The 21,106-nt window shown below is 31.9% G+C and overlaps 2 protein-coding genes and 1 long non-coding RNA gene across 6 annotated transcripts in view; 2 read left to right on the forward strand and 1 right to left on the reverse strand.

Moving 5' to 3' along the window:
* Positions 1–880: 880 nt before the first annotated feature.
* pasha (microprocessor complex subunit partner of drosha) lies at positions 881–15,810 on the forward strand. 3 transcript variants are annotated; one of them, XM_075290074.1, is made up of 7 exons: positions 881–928; positions 1,355–1,760; positions 10,580–10,774; positions 10,855–10,997; positions 11,060–12,028; positions 14,545–14,805; positions 15,361–15,810. In XM_075290074.1, exons 2-7 carry the CDS (start codon positions 1,493–1,495, stop codon positions 15,646–15,648), a joined length of 2,124 nt encoding a protein of 707 aa, XP_075146189.1. In that variant the 5' UTR covers positions 881–928; positions 1,355–1,492; the 3' UTR covers positions 15,649–15,810. The 3 variants fall into 3 exon arrangements, with proteins under 3 accessions (XP_075146189.1, XP_075146190.1, XP_075146191.1); XM_075290075.1 differs by having other exon boundaries at positions 882–928; positions 1,453–1,760; XM_075290076.1 differs by lacking the exons at positions 881–928; positions 1,355–1,760 and adding an exon at positions 7,647–7,898.
* On the reverse strand, positions 9,070–16,015 carry LOC142220758 (uncharacterized). Its single transcript, XR_012717913.1, has 3 exons — positions 15,853–16,015; positions 15,608–15,729; positions 9,070–9,375 (listed from the first exon to the last, which is right to left on the reverse strand). It is a non-coding gene; the product is annotated as an uncharacterized LOC142220758 (long non-coding RNA).
* A 2,554-nt stretch (positions 16,016–18,569) lies between these two features.
* Zmynd8 (Zinc finger MYND-type containing 8) overlaps positions 18,570–21,106 on the forward strand; it is a 33,025-nt gene continuing 30,488 nt past the window's right edge. For both annotated transcript variants that reach the window (XM_075290071.1, XM_075290073.1), the window contains exon 1: positions 18,570–19,029. The gene's annotated coding sequence lies outside the window, so the exon portion shown is untranslated. The remainder of the gene's footprint in view (positions 19,030–21,106) is intronic.

The raw sequence follows: 21,106 nt of genomic DNA on the forward strand, positions 1-21,106 counted from the left end.
AAGGCCGGTATGCACATCTAGCGAAAATTTCGTTTACATGCCAGACGTGCTCATGTTTTTTTACAAAATGTGCTCTTAAAACAAGATAGTCCAAAAGAGCACGCAAAAGTGCTCTATTTTTAGTTAAGAAATCTTTTTGTGCTCTTTGTATGCATCACAACAAACATTACTCCAGCGCGATTCAATAAATGGTAAAAGTAAACTAAACATACGTAAATGTCACACTACGAGATTTTCCTACGCCGTTATTTTCTAATTAAATGGTGTTTTACACTATATATCAGTGTCGAAGAAGAGCACGCCCAAAGACTATTAATAAAGAAGACATGAGATAAGCTTGCTCTTCCTCTTTTTCTTGAAAAAACAGAGATTAATATCATACATGTTCCATGAGACGTTGCAACTTTTTTTCGGTTTCTCTTTTCATTTTGCATTCGTAACAAAACTTAATTCGCTTATTTTAGCAATTTTTTTAACTCATAAACGAACAAAAACACTTTGTGAAACATTTTATTAATAATTTAGTGCAACCGACACAGAAATTTGCGTGAAATGTTGGAGAAAATAGCTAAATAAAAATTGTCTGCATCAAACCAGTAAGTTCGGAGCGCTTTTCCAACAAGTATGATATTAATCTCTGTTTTCTAGTACTAACACTATCAAAGCCCATTTCACGTCTTCTTTATTAATAGTCTTTGGTACCTACCTTATGAGAGCAAAATGTAAACAATCGATAATAACGCTGCTCGAACTAGCAGAGATACTACGGTATTAGCCAGTGTGAAGAAGTACTAAAAAATGTACTGTAATACAGCATTTTCCATCCTTGTTTTTCCATCTCGAAATAAGAAGAAGAATAAGTGATTTTTCTGCACCATCAACAATTTCTTTGCATTTATAAGTGTTTTAAAAATACAAAAAAGAACAAGTAAAAATTGTTTATCATTTTCACTATATATAAAACAGTGGAGGAGTACTTTTGCAATAGGTTTTATGTCAATTTTTATGTAATAAATTATAATATGATATCAAAAACCATTGCGAAAGACTCAATATACGGACGTCAGGACTGCAAGCATCATCGGACATGACGGGAAATTTCAATTCCACGAAGTGTTGACAAAAAAAGATCAAATCAAGGCACAGGAAGAATCGTCTTATAAAATCTTCTAGAATTAGTGTTGTTTTTGGCACAGGGTGCTCGCATAATCAATTAGTTGAATCCAATTTATGCTTTTGTTGCAAAAGCAGTTCCCATGTATAAACTAATGTTGGATTAAATTAATTGGCTATTAAAACGAGTGTTCCCAATAATCTACGCAAATTTATGAGCAACTTTTTATTTTGTTTGTAGTAACTCTAGTTTAAATGAAATCTGAAACCAAAATTGGTTAAATTTATATACATCAAAAAAATCAATAAAAGTTTCTAACGTACATTAATGCCTTAAAGTACATAACTACTACATTCATAATACATAAATATACATACCATGGATGCGAATAACATTGGCAAGAAGTTGACATCTGATCCGGCTGGAGGAAGTGAACAAGGACCTGAGGCCAAGAGAATAAAATTAATGGACGAATCTTTGGATGATCATGCAAATGCAATGAAAAATGCTGGTTTCTCTCTAAGCGCCATTGAAGAGATGCGCAATCGCGCCGAGGAGGATAGCAATAGCCAAACCTTGGATCAACAATTGAGGCATTTTCAAGTGTTGGATGAAGTTGGCTCAAATTCTGATGGCGATGAGGAGGGTATGTATATTTGATAATTTTTTTTTTTTTTTCATTCATTCATACTTTATTTGTAATTTCAAAGCCCCATGGCCAATTATAACAAATTCCCCATTCTCGAAATTCCCCATTTAGCATAAAACCTATATATCTGCTTAGGCCCAATTAGCGATTGTATTATTTTGCATTTCTTGGGAAGCCATAAAACTTGTTTACAATGAACAATTAATACTCAATATCAAGATCAACAAAAAACCCAAAAACCTACAACAAAAATAAATTACGAATGATGAAAAAAGCTTTACGCTTCATAATGAATTGAGAAGAATTTTGGTATAAATATCTTTAATACCATGAATACGATTCATGGTAGAAGTATTCTGTTAGGAATGTATGAGACAGGTCCAAAGGTTCTTTGGGTTTACTTTTCATAACCCATCAAAAAGTCAAGATAGTCATAAAATTAGACGTTTTACAAATTTGAACAGGAGATTCCTAAGCTAGACTATACAGGTATATGACACGGCTCTGTATAGATGAGTTAGTAGCCTGTGATTATGTAGCTTTTGGGCCATATATCTTCCAACGACTAGACTATGAAATAAAAACAATGTTGCTGGCATCGGCATTACCTTGTTACTGGTGATGAAAGATTCACCATCAGGGAAGGCCTTTGTATTGGCTACACTTGAGGATTATACGTATTCTCCTTGCGAGATCAATCTTAAGGAGATTACATATTTTGTATACGGCTTCTGAATTCATTTGAATCTCAACGGCACATAGAAGGCGCCAGAGTATTTTTTTACTTGCCCGGCGAGTAAAAAGGGGTAAGGTTATATGACAATGAATGAAGCATCAATCCTAGCCGACAGACGAATATAGACGAAATATTGTACGTAGCAAAGGGGCGACTGATGATATCTGGTTCAATTTATATTCAACAAGGAAGTTCTCTCTTGTAAAGTTAACCATCCCGACACTATTTTGGACTCATTTTATTGCACATATTAATTGTGTTGTTTGGTCAATGGTAACATAAAATTGCCTTAGAAGTCAATTACCTATATTACAGGATATAAGACACAAAGTATTAATTACCAGTCAATGTTATTTCAAGAGAAAAAATGTGTGGAAGTAATCTAAAATTTAGTTTTCAATCAATTTTGCTCGCTATGACAATCTTTTGACTTTTTATTGGTCTGAGTCAGCTAAAAACTAGTTACAATCTACCCAAATGTTATTTTGCGTCATTCCGGCGCTATATTGTTATTGTACCACATTGGAACAACTTTTGCGATAATCCTAAAATTCATTTTAACTTCGATCCGGATTTAGATTAGGAGTTGCTGAATGGGTGGGAATGGGTGTTCGTTTTTTTCGTACTATTCTCCACTAGAGGAGCTGTTGGCTGGTTCCCTTTATATTTTGTTTCATCGTAGACGAACAAAGGATTGATTTAATAATTTACGTTTGTAAATTATACTTGCTAGTGCCACCCCAGACGAGAATCGACTCTGACGCCTTTGTCATTGCAAGACTAACGTACTTTCATTGTGGTACCGGAGTCCACTGTTTTTATACAGAGCAGCAATATTGGCTTTCTTCGGCACATTCATTGTTTGTTATATACTTTGCTCTCTAAAATGGCCCAAATGGAAAATTCAATAGGATAGTGGCATTTGGCTCTTACAGGCAATCGATTTTAAGTCGATTTTGTTCAAGAGTCCATTAGCTAAAAATGGGCAAACATTGAAGTTCGTTTCGTCAATTTGACAAAAATTACAAAAAATCAAATATAAAGTTTACAATTTTACTTTTTAATTTATTAAGAATATCAATTTAGTTTTTAACTATGTATTGTACAATCCATGAATATTTTGTTCACTTTGAAGAGTTTGAACTAGGATTTTGTAGCCCATTATAATACAATGACCTTAACACGTTTGAAGTCGATCACGAATATCTTCATTTTTATACAAGCTATTGAAAATTTGAAAAGTCGATTACGATTACTGCAAATGTGGAAAAGTAGACTTTTGACATCGCGACTTTTGACATTTTTGGTGCATTTTTAGTATAAAAAAAGATATACATCTCCGTGCAATTAATTAGGGTTACAATCGTGAGATGCTCTATTCCAAAATATTTCAGTGGATAAAATGTCAAGTTTTCACACTTTTTGTTTTGACTTAGCATCTGTAGTCTAAAGAATGTCATTGGCTACACTGAATCTACCGTAACTTTGCCAAAAGTGTTTTTTTCCGGTTGCGTGATATTTCAGCAGGATAATGGTCTGCAGAATAACGATCGCCATGTAATGCGCTTTACAGACTATCAGTTACACAGAAAAAAATATCACCAAAATATTTCCAACTAAAAAGTTAATTGAAGTTGAAATTTTTTTCAATTAATAAATTAATTGGTACAATTAACTTTTTAATCAAGATAGAAACATTAAGTTAATTTAGTCAATGATTGAAAATTTAAAAATTTTTAATTAAAAATTTAATTGATACAATTAACTTTTATTCAAATTCGGAAGACTAACGGCCAATTTCATGTAGCTCCGTTAGACTTTAACTCCCAGTTAACAGAAAGTAAAATGGAAATATCTTTTCTCCGATTAATTTTAACTGAAAATTTTTTAGCAGTTAGGTGTCTAACTGACATATAGAATATATAGGCGGGATGACAGATATGTCTATAGTACGGTTTAAAAGTTCGTTAGCTAACGTAGCACTAACGGAGCTTCATGAAAATGGGGGTAAGTCAGTTAAAAAAGTGATGAACTTTTTTTTTTAAATTTTTAATTAAATTTGTTTTTTTCAAACAATCAATTGTTAATCCAAATAAAAATTCTGAGCCAATTCAGAATGTAATTGAAAATAGTTACCTTTTTTAATTACAAAATTAATTGAGTTTTGCAATCAACATCAATTAAATTTTTAATTGAATCAATTAAAAAATTAATTGAAATTTGGTAATGAAATCAATTAATTTTTTAATCAAGAATTTTTTCTATGCCCAATTAAAACTGTGATTGATACTATCATTTTCGTGATTGAAGACATTTCAATTAAAAAATTAATTGGATCAATTAATTTCGTGGTTGAATCAGAAAAAATTTTTTTTGTGTGTATTCCGGACGACAGTGCTCGTGTCGAACATATCCCATATATTGTTCACATTATAAGTTAAGTCCGAAGGCATAATCGATACTGCTGCATGTTTATGTTACGATAACACATTTACCGATTATTTAGTCATTGCCGACAAGTCGTATCGATCCGACACACTGTAAGAATCTTTACAAACACCGACATTTCGTCCGGAATAACTGATAGTCTGTAAAGCGCATAAATCAATGGTTTGTGGATAAATCGGTTAGAGTTATGGAGTGGCCATCATGCAGTCCAGGGGGCTAATCACGGCATTCGATATCGAATTCATAATCGTATCGAAAAAATTGTCGATACGATTAAAAGTTTGGATCACGGGATTCGATCGAAATTTGATGCAATTTCTCAAGCATTGCCAACAGCAAAAAACGAAGCAGAACAAAATGAAATGACAAAATTAAGTTAGCGTCACAAATTTATAATGGTTATCAGAAATGGGCATCATAGGGGTATACGAAGCGAAATAAAAAAATTAAAAATCAAATTTGACGTCGGAGTTAAAAATGACCAATGCACGAAATATCCTGATCAACCACGAACAACCATATGCGTTTCTTTTCGATCGGACTTCAAATGACGACACATCACAATAAATTGTATTTTGGGGGTCGTAGGGTGCACGAAAAAAAGTTTTGGTGTTCTGCAATTGTCTTCGAATATGCTACAAAACTGGGGGGTGACCGCATCAACTTTTTTTCGTGACCCTATCTAGTGCACATTGTTATTGGTGTAAGAACATGGGTTTGAAATGGTGTGCACTGTTACAAAGTCACCTTTTGCAGGCTCAATGGACGATTTCGGCTGACGAAGGAGGCGTTCAAATGGAAAATAATTTTTGGTGGCATGTCAACGTCAATTCTATCACTTTACAATTGTCTGCCGTCTTAAAACTTTTTGCGAGTGGAAACCTTCATAATTCACTATTCTTACAAGGTGGTCCAGAAGCGTTATGTTATCACGGAATGGTACGGTATTTGGTTGATCACAATCTCTTGGATATCGATGTAGCATGTGCACTTTATATATGGTTCTTTGCCAAGCTAGGATGCTCGCTCCCGAACTCGACTACGACCAATTTTTATTTAACTTTTATTGGAGTTGCATTAGTCCTAAATATTCAAAATATGTTCATTATATGTAAATTTACTACAAATTAGCAACAACTAATATATTTACTATTTCTATATGGCGAAAACAATGTAAAAAACAAGTGAAAAATGTTTTACTATTGCAATTTACCAATCGAAAAAATTGTCGATCAGAAAAACTCTCGTGATCCGAAAAATTTAGATTTCGATCAAAAGTTCTTGATATCGAATGCCGTGGTTAGCACCCAGATCGAAATCTCATCGAGAACTTAGAGGAAGTCGTAAAGTCCAAAGGTAGGCTTTTGAAAATCAAAAATGTTGATGATTTGTACACTGAATGCATGGGAATCGATCCCACAAAGTGGGTGTGTGAAAATTTGGTGAACTCAATGCCTCGCAGATCTGAAGCAGTAATCAATAATAATGGTTTTGCTACAAAATATTAAAAACTTCGTAATTGTTTAACTTTGTGTCCCTATTTGTTTGAAAATATACGCGATAATAGACTCTTAAGGATATGTCACCGAAAATAAGTTTGTAGGGAACACAATTTATTCCATTGTAGTCAGGCCAAAAACAAAAATATGCAAATAAGGGAAGAATTGGCTAAATAGATTCTTTGGAATAACAATTGTTAAGCTGTCCCTAATTAGGCGCACGTATATCACATTTCTCTTATAATAGCTGAGAGCCACCGTGGTGCATTGCTTATCATGCCAGCCTTATATACTATGGGTTCTATGGTTCAATTCCCGTTTCGACGAAGTTTTTCAGCTGTGGATTATTCACTCTCAGTAATGCTGTGACCAGCATTCTAAGTGATTTTTCCTTATCATTAAAGATTAATATATATTATATTAATATAGAATCGGGTAGCACTCTGCGATAAAGGAGAAGTTCATCAATGAGCTTAAAATATCCCGTTATTTTGTGTTAACATAGACTATTCAGTCCATTTGATACCACAGCTGGTGAACTTCTCCCTTATCAATGAGTGCCACTATACCTATCCTAACCTATCAATCAGCTGCAAATGCAAAAGAAGGTTTCTAAATAATTCAGTCCATTTGATACCACAGCTGGTGAACTTCTCCCTTATCAATGAGTGCCATTATACCTATCCTAACCTATCAATCAGCTGCAAATGCAAAAGAAGGTTTCTAAATAGTATAATGAGCTGGTAATAAAACAAATATCATGATCGAAATTAATTGTATTGGTTGGTCGAAAATAAATTTCCATTTACCTAAAACCTAAAACTTGTTCTCGCGATTACATTTTATACGATACTTCGTTTTCAATAGTATACAACTCAATTTGATTACTATGATATGGATTAAACGGTGTATATTTAAATGTAATTTAGAAAACACATTGTTCCAGGTCTGAGGGTTGGCATAATTGTTGTCATTTCTCGCTTTATCGCTTTTGTAAATCTTGAGAAATCAAATCTAACATTCTTTTTTTTCTTATCACAAAATCAACACAAATTGCTCATACCTCAATCGTACTCACACTCTCCATACAGTTAATGATAAGAAGATAAGAAAAGCCCGTAAAAAAGAGGCTGTGTATCTTTTTTTAAAGGTATTTATGAAAAAACCCACTGGTAGACTCCAGTTAGGCAAAAGATTTGTACAAGTTAAGATTGTTATAAAAAATCGGTAGTAATGTAGTGGCAGAAAATTAAACATTCAAATCTATTTTTAGTTTACACCCAATAATCTCTCTATAATAATTGCATGACAAAATGAAGAAAATGTGATTTTCCACCATAATACTTAGTGAACATAACGATATCTAGCAAAGATTCATCCATAACAACGATATAATAGTATCAGTGAAAATGCGTATGCTACCTATATTGCGAATGGATGTCATTGAGACAGGTGAAGCTTTTTTTTTTTTTCATGCTCATGCTTGAATATTATTTTGCAAAAGGAAAATAAATAAAAGATAAATATAATGTGGGTGCTATATTAAATAATAAAATATTTTCCTACTGTGGATAAAAAAATCGTTCACTCAATATGGCAAACAGCGTTGCCACAATTATTTTGGACAAACATTTTTCCAAAGTTGGACCAAAATTCGTACCAGCGGACCATTTTTTAAATTAAATGATATTCATTTAAAAGTTAAAATTTTTCCAAAATTTTACTTCCATTGAAAATTTTGTCAAAATTTTATTTCTGTAGAAATTTTTGTCAAAATTTTATTTCTATAGAAAATTTTGTCAAAATAGTATTTCTATAGAACATTTTTGTTAAAATTTTATTTCTATAGAAAATTTTCTCAAAATTTTATTTCTATAGAAATTTTTGTCAAAATTTTATTTCTATAGAAATTTTTGTCAATATTTTATTTCTGTAAAAATTTTGTAAACATTTTATTTCTATAGAAAATTTTCTCAAAATTTTATTTCTATAGAAATTTTTGTTAAAATTTTATTTCTGTAGAAATTTTTGTCAAAATTTTATTTCTGTAGAGATTTTTGTCAACATTTTATTTCTGTAGAAAATTTTGTTGTTAAAATTTTATTTTTTTTTATTTATTTATTTTATTCATTCGCATACTACAAGATATACAAAATCTTTTAAATTACAGTATGTGATTAATCTTGGTACGATTTACAATTTCGAATCATTTAAAGTTACAATTACAAATCAACAATTATAATTACAAATCACAGCATATATTATTTCTACAGAAAGTTTTCTCAAAATTTTATTTCTATAGAAAATTTTCTCAAAATTTTATTTCTATAGAAAATTTTGTTAAAATTTTATTTCTATAGATAATTTTGTCAAAATTTTATTTCTATAGAAAATTTTGTCAAAATTTTATTTCTACAGAAAATTTTGTCAAAATTTTATTTCTATAGAAAATTTTGTCAAAATTTTATTTCTATAGAAAATTTTGTCAAAATTTTATTTCTATAGAAAATTTTGTCAATTTTATTTCTATACAAAATTTTATTTCTATACAAAATGTTGTCAAAATCTTATTTCTATAGGAAATTTTGGAAAAATTTTATTTCTATAGAAATTGTTGTTAAAATTTTGTTATTAATTATATTAAATTTTATTATTATTTCGGCAAAGGCCGGCTATCATAAACCTTTTTTTCGGAAGGTTCAAGTGTGGTTCAGTTTTTGGTTTAGTGAACTGCTTGAATTTATTCTGATAATTGGTTGATAGTTTTGCTGCAAGTAGAGAATGCTGATGAGGAATGTGGTAATTCCGAAACGTGCGTCCATCCAACCATCTTGCAGTCTATAGGGCTTTGCCCAAATAAATTTGACAAACATTATTTTCCTTTGTTGGTTGAGCTACACTTGTAGTTTAGTCAATGCATGGTTTTAAGCTGAAATCAAAAACAACAAAATTTTATTTCTATAGTAAAATTATCTCAAAATTTTATTTCTGTAGAAATTTTTGTCAAAATTTTATTTCTATAGTAAAATTTGTCAAAATTTTATTTCTATTGAAAGTTATCACAAAATTTTACAAAATTTTATTTCTGTAATTTTGGTAAACTTTTATTTCTATAGAAAATTTTGTAAAAATTTTATTTCTATAAAAATGTTTGTATAAATTTTATATCTATAGAAAATTTTTAAGAAATTACCGATTTGGCGAAAATGGACCGAAATCAACCAAATTCCAATTCCATAGTCGCAGCTTGGATAAGCTGATGTGATAATCCTTAAGTTCATGTTAACTTCGCTTCGGCTTCAATGCAGCCGGTAATGTTATCCGGGTATAGAATAAACGTTATTGTTAAAGGGTGAAAGCGAGAGGTTATTGACTGACCGCTAGAGGCGCTGCGGTATTGCTTATTTGCAAATTCTTTGTTGTTGGTGTAAGGGTTCAAATGTCAAAACTTTTTGATTAATTGTGTTTTTTTTATCAAAAAGTTAAAATGTACTTTTGAAGGTTTTTTTTTTATACCTCATACACATTACACTTCCAAAATTCACTTTAAGTAGATTTCAACTGTCGTTTGCCTTATAAAAAAGGGATTTCAAATCTACTTTTAGTAGATTTCGAGCCTAATGTGAATGGGCTATTACTGAAAATCCACCGAAATATGAAAAATCTAAAGTTTTTAAAATGTCACGAGAAGCTGATGTTTAATCCTAAGTGAGCCTGAAATATCGGGCCGCTATACCTAACCTATAGGTCGACTTATAATTTTTTTAAATTGAAAAAATCTACTTTCGAATTTCCACCCTTTTCCAAATTTCGAAAACTCGATTTTTCCAATTTTCATCGTTTTAAAAATTTATTGAATTAACGAATTTTCACAATAAAAATAGCTAAATCACACCACTTTTCAATTCAAATACTACTTTTCTACTTTTTCGTTAACGATCGATTGGTCAATTTTGACTAACAACAAAGACAAGTAGTCGAATTGATTCTATCTTCAATGCAAAAGTCAATTAATCCAAGTTCGATTTGGGATTTTTGTATTCCTAGTTCCGTTATATATGCGTAATACCAATACACAAAAAAACTATCATATATCATTTTTTATTATAACACAATTTTAATACGAACTTTAGATAATGGCAGTGAGAATGGCGATGGTGCTGCTAGCAACCAACAAAACGGAGAAGATGACGATGGAGGTGACGAATCATCAGAATTGGATTTGGACGATGAAGAGATAGAAAATTTATTAGATGAAAATTTGCCGGATGATTTGAAAGTTTCAAAAAAACCAAAATACGAGGAAAGATTTAAGACTGTACTGGAAGGTAAGAATGTCTGCTAAAAGATTAGTACAAATCAAACGTATGAAACTCATTGTTAACATCACACATAAAATCTCGTTAAGAAAAGCGACACAATCACTTTGAAGTATTACCCGAGGGATGGGTACAGGTAACGCATAACAGTGGCATGCCTTTATATCTGCACAAAAAGACACGAGTGGTTTCAACAACAAGACCATATTTCTTGGGTACAGGAAGTGCAAGGGTATGAAATATATAAACTACGATGTTCCATGATTTAACGAATTTTGTGTTTTTTTTTTTCAGAAACATGCTATACCGGTGGGGTCAATTCCTTGTTTAAATTATCGCCGAGCTTTGGCCGAAGAGGCTGAGGCAGAATTACGAAAATCTCAAGAAAATACTAATCATCAAGAGATGGATAATGATGTTGTATCTTCTTCCACTGTATCAAGCTCAAAATGTCCCTTTGGATTTTCAGCCTCCTTAAATTCAGATGATAAAAATATGACGTCACCTGTAACATCATTAGTTAGCGGTGCAAATGGAGAACAAAATGACTTACCCGGTAATAAAGAAAACGCAAATGAATCCTCGACAACCACAACATCTGCTGAAGAACTCACTTCTGCCGCTTCAACAACAAATGCCGAAAGTAATTCCAATGCAGATAAAGACAAAGACAAATTACGTAGTTTAGTTCCAGCTGCCAAAATAGTTACCGTCAATGAAAACATACAAAAAGAATCTCTCACACCCGAACAATTCAATCAATATTGTCAGAAAATATTTAAATTTCGTGTTATACGTGTTCTACGCTTTCGCTCATGGAATGCACGCCGTAAATTTACAAAAAATAGAAAAAATCTCAAAAATATCCAAAGACCAACACTGCCCGATGGTACAAAACTTATTAAATTTCCTGTTCTAGTACCAGGTGATGGTAAATCGAATCCTCGTGCACGTCGCGAATGGATTATGAATCCAAGTGGTAAGAGTTATGTGTGTATACTACACGAATATGTCCAACATGCCCTGAAGAAACAGCCTACATATGAATTTAAAGAATTGGAAAATGCTGCCACCCCATATGCTGCTACGGTATCAATAAATGATTTGAAATATGGCACAGGGTATGGGACAAGTAAACGACAAGCTAAATCGGAAGCAGCAAGAGAAACATTGGAAATTCTTATACCCGAAATGAAGGATAAAATTACGGGAGTCAAACAGGATAAGAGTGCGGTGGCAAAGAGTAATCAAAAAGATTTATCGGTAAGTTCAATTAGAAAGTAGTTATTGTGTTAGTTGTAATGACAAGAGGGAACAACATAAGAACTAAATTTAGTTAATTTAATTCCTTGAACCCCTAATGACTTGGATGTAACCTTATCCATGCCATCAACCAACTCACACTCATCTATACAGTGTAATGAGAAAGTTGACTCGGATTACAGGCCTTTAGGGTCCAAATCCTCAAAGTAATTAAAAGATGAATATACATCTGTGAAAAATCGATTGACATCATTAACGTCCAAGTCAGAGTCTACAGAATCCTCACTAACACATCCCGAGTCACGAATTAGCTTCCATAAGCCAGAAGAGTTCAGCCCCTCAAAGAGACTAGATAAATGTTTCCTCCTAGCTTTCCTACACAAAAAAAATTTTTTTCTGATTCAATCACGAAATTAATTGATCCAATTAATTTTTAATTGAAATGTCTTCAATCGCAGAAATAATAGTATCAATTAAAAAATTAATTGAAGGTCAATTAAAAAGTTAATTGATCCAATTAAAAAATTAATTGATACTATTATTTTTGTGATTGATTTTTGTTTCAATTTAAAAATTTGTTGAATCAATTAAATTTTTAATTGAATATTTTTTAAAACTCAATTCAAATTTTAATTGGAAAAAATTTCGTGAATTTTTTTGTGTGTAATGACCGTTTTAGCCTAATTGTGGTACTTACAAGATGTGAAAAGCAGCAAATGAAAGAGACCTTGGTCCTTGAAATAGATCAGCAAAAAGTGAAGAAATATATACCCCCTTAGTATCAACATCCATAGCATTGAAGACAACGTATGGTTGATCCTACACATGCCATAAAACCATCCTGATCTATATTGTTGTAATTAGAGGTGTGCACGTGAGTAATATTTTGCTCACGCTCATGCACACTCACGACGGAAAAATCTTACTCACGCACACTCACGCACGATATTGTTTGGTAGGACTCATGCTCACGCACACTCACGAAAAGAAAATTTGTACTCACGCACACTCACGCACGAAAATGTCGAAAAATACCGTGACTCACAAAAAATATCGTGACTAACGAAAAATGTCGTGACTCACGAACAATTTTTTGAGTAATTTTCCTTAGCGACGTGTCTGAAAATATGAGCATTATTAAAATCGAGAGCGTTATTACCCTCTTAACATCCCAGGTGTCACTACAATTGTAAATGAATTTAACTCTTAAGCGTTTTATGTTGGTGAGCGGGATTATTTTCGTGAGCGTAAATCTTTACTCACGCACACTCACTAAAATAATATTTTCGTGACTCACGCACGACATTTTGGTTTGTTAATCACGCTCACGCACACTCACGCCGTTGCCATGAGCGTGACTCACGACTCACGCGTGAGTCACGACAATTTCGTGTCACGTGCACACCTCTAGTTGTAATCCCTGTAATCTCAATATAAGCTGCTGATGAAGAAGAGATAAAGCCGAGACTGGAAATTATGAGTGAGTGATCTGAGATAGACGGACTCTGAGCTTGACAAGAGAAAGAACAAAAGGAATGATCGCTTACCAACATATAATCAATAAGCTATGTAGTTTGTCTTCCCAAATCAAAGTGAGTGGGTAGCGAATTATGTATAACAGAAAAATCATAACTATTGCAAAAAGATCGAAGTAAAGTTGATTTGGAATGATGGAACAAATTACTTATAAACAAATTTATAGTTCAAACAATTCTTTATGTAGATACCTACACCAACCCCCCTAGAAGCAAATTGACTATCATTACGTCAAAACTTATAGCCAGGTATGGAAACTGCGTGACCAGAATAGCTGACAACCGTCAGCTATTCTTGCAATAACCGTCTCAGTTATTGCAAACAAATCAAGGAAACAATTATCCATAATGCATTTAAATTCCTCAAGCTTATTAGGAGGCTTAACCCTTCTACAGTTAAGACGGGAGACATTGAGATTTTTATTGAAAGGCAAAAGTACAGACTTTATGTAAGATCCATCACATATAATGGGGCCAATATTATTATCAAAGGACGACACACTCATACTGAATGAATAAGGCGGGGAACCAAATATATATTAGATAAGAAACTATGTTTTTGGTCTTTTTTGACCTAATGACGTCTATTAACTCTAAGATTTGGACCCGAGTCAGAGTAGTTTCAACTGCATCCGTGTTCATTTTACTGAACATGTAAATCGCTGAATCTTTTACTTGGCTTTCCCGTTCTTGAAGCGTGGGCGAATATTCTCCTTTAATATAATGTTGTACTGTATAGAATAACTGAAAAACTCATGGCCTGTTGTTTGGGGATGAAGGACTAGTTCGAGTTCAAAAATAGCTAACTAACTAACATTTTTGGAAGTGCTTTTAAATTCGTGCCTCTAGAACAACTTCCAATTTTTTTGCTGGGAAATTTTCATAGGGTTAGGTTAACTTACACATTCAGACCCTTGTCACCAGCGTTACATCCACCTTAATTCTTCCTTATTTTAATTTTCATAAATGGTTTTTTTACAGGTCTTTGATGACATACGAATAGAGGACCCTCGTGTTACGGAATTTTGTAATAAGACAACAGAGCCAACACCTCATGCAATACTTTTGACATGTTTGCAACGTAATTATGGCCTGGGTGAAGATGTACAAATCAATTATGAGATTAATGTAACACATAGTAAAAAGAATGAGTTCACCATGACGGTGGGTAAGCATACGGCCAAAGTATTATGTAAAAATAAACGTGAAGGTAAACAGCTGGCATCCCAAGCCATACTACAGGTAAGATTTCTATCTAAATCCAAGTGGTTTCTAAAAGAATAAAATGTTCAAATAAATTAGAAAATATCTATTAAACTATTTGTGTATAGGCCTCAAGTCGTAAGCAGAAGACAAATTGTCCGCTTCTTCTTATCTCTGTTAATAGACCTTTTGTTATTTTCACATTGGACTAATCGGCTTTCCATAATTTCATTCGCATTCATTGCATTCGAAACTTAAATAATGATAAATTAAGAAAAATTCGATTTTGTCTTTGGCCGAAATTTGTCTTTTTTAGTAAACATCTTCTTCGTATTCGGCCAAAGAAATAGGTTGAGGTTGCTCAAACTTAAAAAATCAATTTTCGGTGTTTGGAAAAATCTGTTTTTCTATAAGTATATTAAATCTTCAAAAACGAAAACTAAAATTTTCAAAAATTTTAATATTCAAAATTTGATATTTCATAATTAAAAAAAAAAAAGAAAACTTGACCTAAAAGAATTCGGAATTCGAAACTTAATTTTTTAATTTAAATTTACTTTCAAAATCTTTAATTTTGTTCTCTTTCCAATTCAGATCATACATCCGCACATAAAAACATGGGGTTCCCTTTTGCGTCTATATGGTAATAACTCGATAAAAACATTCAAAGAAAAGAAACAAGAAGAGCAAGAAATTACTGTACTCCAAAGTAAAGCAGCTATTAATCAGCCCAACTATGCTATTTTGGATAAATTACGAACAGAGATGATAAAACTTGCCGAAAAGAATAAATCAGTCCTCAGTAAGGGAACATTTATACCGCCTAGCGATGTTGACTTACCTTCATCATCGGGATCTAATTTAAATAATGTGGAACTTTAACCTGGATGAGGATTACGATTGCACACACAAAGGAATATGAAAATCATGCGACGGAATATTTACTTATAAAACATTGTGATCCTAAAAGAAATATTTGCTTATATGTATTATTCTTTAAGTACATGAAAAAAATATTACAATGACATTTATGACAAAGAACAATATGTGAGGAATTTAATGGATTTTCTTTGGGTGTACACGTACATAAAATCTGTGCATGCTAATTTTCATTAATATAATATTTTCAAAAGAGGCACTAAATGATATCCTGTAATGTAAATATGGCTTAAAGCCATGTTTACATAGTATGTATAGACCATTTTTACATTACAACATTTAATAGAAGACAAAACCATCAAACAACCCACAACACTTTGATTTACGCAGATTACAGTGATGGGAAAATAAAATTTACGATATATGTAGTGTACCAATGGATCGCTTAGATGGCCATGATTTCGATTTATACTCAACTTGTGTTCAAAAAATTAGAGGGCTGTTTGAAATTCAAGCATAACTCAAATATTTGCGTTTTTAAACGTAAAGCGAGTTTGGCCGCTAAAATCAAAACTAAATTTGCAAAAACAGACTGCAAATGGGACTGTAAACCACCATACTCCCGAAAAACTCGAAAATACCAACTCCTAAGGGCAACAACAACAACATTATAGAAAAGTAGCGCGATAATATCAACATAATACTGGCCTTAATCCGCTAAAACCGCAATTTTTCACGTTCACGTTCCTTGAATAAAGGCCAGTATTAAGTTTGCATTCTCGCGCTAAATTTGCCATTTTTTCACGGTTACTTTTCTTTAATAATTCATTTCACCAAAAATAAACATTTTCAATTTTTGTATTGAATCATTCTCCATCAAGTTATAATAAAATTTGCAACAAGAAGATATAATTTTATCCTGTTTTTGTAGATTTAGTTTTGATTTTAGCGGCCAAGCTCGAACTTAATACCCACCTTAATCCATTTTAAGGAATATAAACTTTATGAAAAGTCGCTTTGGACTATTCTCCATTGAGTTATAATAAAATTTACATAAAAGAGGTATCATTTCATACTTTTTTTGCTGGTTTATTTTTGCGGTTTTAGCGGTTAAATTCGAAATTAGTACCCACCTTTAAATTTTAATTGGAAAAATTTTGGTGAATTTTTTCCGTGTAAACGAACGGATTCGTCTCCGTTAGCTAAGCCTCAATTGCATTGCTTCAGGTACCGCCTTGCTATAATTTAGTTTTATAAATTTCAATATCAATATCGAAACGGTATCAAACACGGGTAAATCTTCCAATACTAGGCGTTATTGTTTAATTAAATTTAATTTGATTTTATTTTGTTTGCTTCCGATAGCAAATTTAACATAAATTACAATAAAACCTAACAAAATCATGGTATTCGAATTCTTACGAGCCATGAGTCGATTTTCGCGTTGAAATTTTCGCGGGTACTTTATTAAATTCAATATAAACCACAACTAGCTTCTTATAATTTATTTAAATAAAAACGATAATGAAGTGCTGAAAACATAGTTATTTCGCTTAAAATTGTGAAAGGTATATTGGTGAACAATTTTTGACTTTCCAAATGGAATAAAGTGATAGTTTTTCAAATATTTTTCCAGACACGCTGCCTCCATTGGGAATAAAAGCACTGGCTGATAGACGCTACAACATGTAACTTGCAACTTGTAACTCAATATCAATCTTTTATTAATGCACAAAAATATGTTAACTATGATGTGATAGTCGTATAAATGTTATATTTATGAGAATTTATAAATGCTTAATAAAATTAATAAACATCTAAACATTCGTGTTTTACTTGACCACAATGATTCTTTTACAACTATCTTAAAATGCACTTTTTCTGATTGTTATATTTATGAGAATTTATAAATGTTTAATAAAATTAATAAATATCTAAACAATCGTGTTTTACTTGACCACAATGATTCTTTTACAACTATCTTAAAATGCACTTTCTCTGATTGCTTGAAGGGGCTCTTATTGGCGTCCTTCTAAATGTATCCAGAAGGGCACCTTAAAATTGCACTCATACGATACTTTTTTGTAGTAACTTGGCGTAGTACAAAATCTCAATAGTGACAGCGCTTTTCCGAGGAGATTTGGATATCGTATACGACTGTTTTCGACGTAGTGGGGATTCTCAGAAGCGCCCCCAAATTCAAAAAATGTTGGCAGGGTAAATGATTTGTTGTGCTTTTATTATTTATTTAAATATTTTAATAAATAGTTTTATTCCTCATATTTGGGGATTTACGAAATACATATTTTTTTAATCCAGCCAACTTTTTCCAAAATTTCAGACAACAGGCCATTTGAATCTGGCAACCCTACTTGTTGGGGAATGGTCCAATGCAAAAATTGAATATGTTTATTTTCGGTGAAATGAATGAATGAAGAAAGGAAACGGTAAAAAATGGCAAATTCACTTTTCTTTTTTTTTTTTTAATAATTCACTTAAAAAAAACTTTTTAAAATGTTGCTTTGGATGATTCCCCATCAGGTTATAAACAAATTTACCCAAAAAAGTTCTAATTTTTTCTGCTTTTACAGATTTATTTTCGATTTTAAGGTAAGTAATATGTTCGCTTTTCGAGTTGAAATTTTCGCGATTACTTTGTTAAAACAGTTTAATATAAAGCAGATAAATTAACTCCATTGATGCGGAGTTTCTTGTTCCTCTAAATTTCGGCAAGGCATTATGGGAATATGTTTGTTTTCATTTATAATTTTGATTATTTCAGGAAAAGTAATCGCGAAAACAAAGTGATTATCAACTTGAAACCCGAACATAGTACTCACCCTTAGAGATGGAATAGTACAATAATAATAATAAATTGCCATCTCCGTTGGATTTACGATATTACTACGATTTACGATATTAACAATGTACGTGCATACTTCATACTTATGGTGGAAATTGTTGAATTGATATGTTAAAAATCGAGTAAAATTTAGAAAACTTGCAATAAACCATTAACAATATAAATTATCAATGCTACAGAAGAAAATAAAAGAATTTGCCTGTTGTGGATGAAATTAGTAAAGCAAAAAAAAAAAAGGAAGGAGACCAAAAACCAACATACATAAAACAGTGCAATTACAGGAGGGGAAATAGAAAACGGCAAAGAAACAGGAAATATTCAAGTCTCAAATCTGGCGAAACATCAATCTAAGGCACATCGAATTGACCATCAACTATACAACGAATGAGTGAAACTAGGATTTAAGTGCTGTGATTATGAAAAAGGAAGTCTGAAGTCTTAGTTAGATGCCCATACACAACTATGTCTAATGATAGAGAACCGTGGGAACCGGTAATACATTGATCTGTGATTCTTCAAAGGTATGTAGCACAATGTTGTAATATCTTGATAAAGTATCCTAATGTTCCCATCTTGTCTTCATCAAAGTTTTCCGGTTATATATATATATAATGATTTGGCATAAATCTTTGGGTGAAGGTCGGTCTGTCGTCGATTGGCTTGGAAGAAAAGGCTATCTAACTAATTTCTTTAAAGGCCTGGCAAAAGTTATGGCTCTAGGAAGTTCGAAATCAGTTAGACAATCATTTGTCCATGAATTCGTGTCTCTACATATATGTGTAACTACACACAAATTTACGTCTGAACCACAAGGCATGTACATACATACCTACATAGTTGTCTTCAATCGGCAAATTGCTTTCTTTATTTGTTAATGTATTGGTGTTTATGAGTCTTCGGTTTGTTTTATTTTTCAACATCCGAACTTTTGTCGCCGCTAGTTAGTTTCTGGTTGTTCGTGCAAGTTGCTGGCTATGACAATATGATTGGATCCACCATGACAAGACATAGAGAGATATAGTGTCTTTGTTTTAATTTTCAGGTTTGTAGACTTTTGGATTGGAGACATAAACCTAAAATCAACCAGTCATTTGCCATAATCGATTACATATTATTTTCTAAAAGCCAGGCTATATTACAAAAAATAAAAAAGAAGACTCGAAAGAAAACTTCCCTTTTTATAAATATCAACAACAGTTTATTGAGATTGTAAAAATGGCTTCATCGTCTTTAAAATGATTTGAAGTTCATGGCAAAGTCTAGATATGCAAAAAATGCGAGCGGCGAGACCTAGCAAATATTTATTCGTCTCGCATGAACATTGCATACACATGCAAATAAGTGTCGATGGATGACAGTGTTGCCATTTTGGTCCGATCGGACCAAAGGTGGCCCAAAATATTTTTAATTTTTAAATTTGATCCGCGATTGTCGAATCAAAGGGAATTTAGTTCATTTTGTTTAATTTTCATAAATTTGGTCAATTTTATCCATTTTTCTAGTATGTATTATATTTGTTTATTACGCTTCAATAGTATTTTCAAAACTTTGGGATTATATAAAATTTCAATCCATTATAAAATAAAATGTTTTAAGTCTCATTGTATTAAGACATATATCAAAAAATGTGAGCGGTGAGACCAATCAAATATTTATTCGTCTTGCATGAACATTGCATACACACGCAAATAAATGTCGATGCACACAAAGAAATTCGTTAGTAGGGACAGCGGAAAAGTCTGCTAAAACAGCAGAAAGTCTGCTGAAAAAGGGACAGCAGTAACTGTTTGCTGAAATAGCAAACATTTCCTGCTATTTTTTAAGCTCGATTACAGCAAAACATGTTTTATTTTGGCTGAAACAAATAAAAATGTCAACTGACATATATTGTTTTAACATAATTAAAACAATATTTTATGTATATCTATAGTATTTGACCAAAAATCTGAATATTTAACGAATTGAGGCATAACAGCAAACAAAATGTTTGCTGATCGTATTTAGGAGCTTGTAAGTATACTACAGTGCAAAAATATACCAAAAACAACTTTTGGTTCTTAAATATGCTTTGAGGAAAAATTTATAAATTAAAAATTTTATAATTTGTTGTTCATTAGGTCCTGAAGTACAAAAATATAACAGCAGACATCGACTGCTGTTTTTAGCAGACTTTTTTCTATGAGTGTGGATGACAGCCTTGTAATTTTGGTCCGATCGGACCAAAGTTGGTCCAAATTAATTTTAATTTTTAAATTTGGTTCCCGATGTTTAGTCCATTTTGTTAAATTTTAATAAATTTTGTCAACTTTATAATTTTTTCTAGTATTATTTTTGTTTATTACGATTCAATAGTATTCCCAAACCTATGGGATTATATGCAATTTCAATCCACTATCAAATTAAATGTTTTAAGTCTCACTGTAATAAGACATATGTATATCTAAAATTTCTTGTTATAAAGCCAATTTCTGAATATTCCGTGGGTAATGATTTTCCTGGGAATAAAATCCTCCTATCCTAAACAGTAGGGGAAGAGAATAACAAGGGAGAAATAATTTATAGTATTCGAAGTCTGCTGTTTAACTTCAATTGTTTTAT

The sequence above is a fragment of the Haematobia irritans genome, chromosome 1, assembly GCF_050003625.1.
Source record: "Haematobia irritans isolate KBUSLIRL chromosome 1, ASM5000362v1, whole genome shotgun sequence".
NCBI lineage: Eukaryota > Metazoa > Arthropoda > Insecta > Diptera > Muscidae > Haematobia > Haematobia irritans.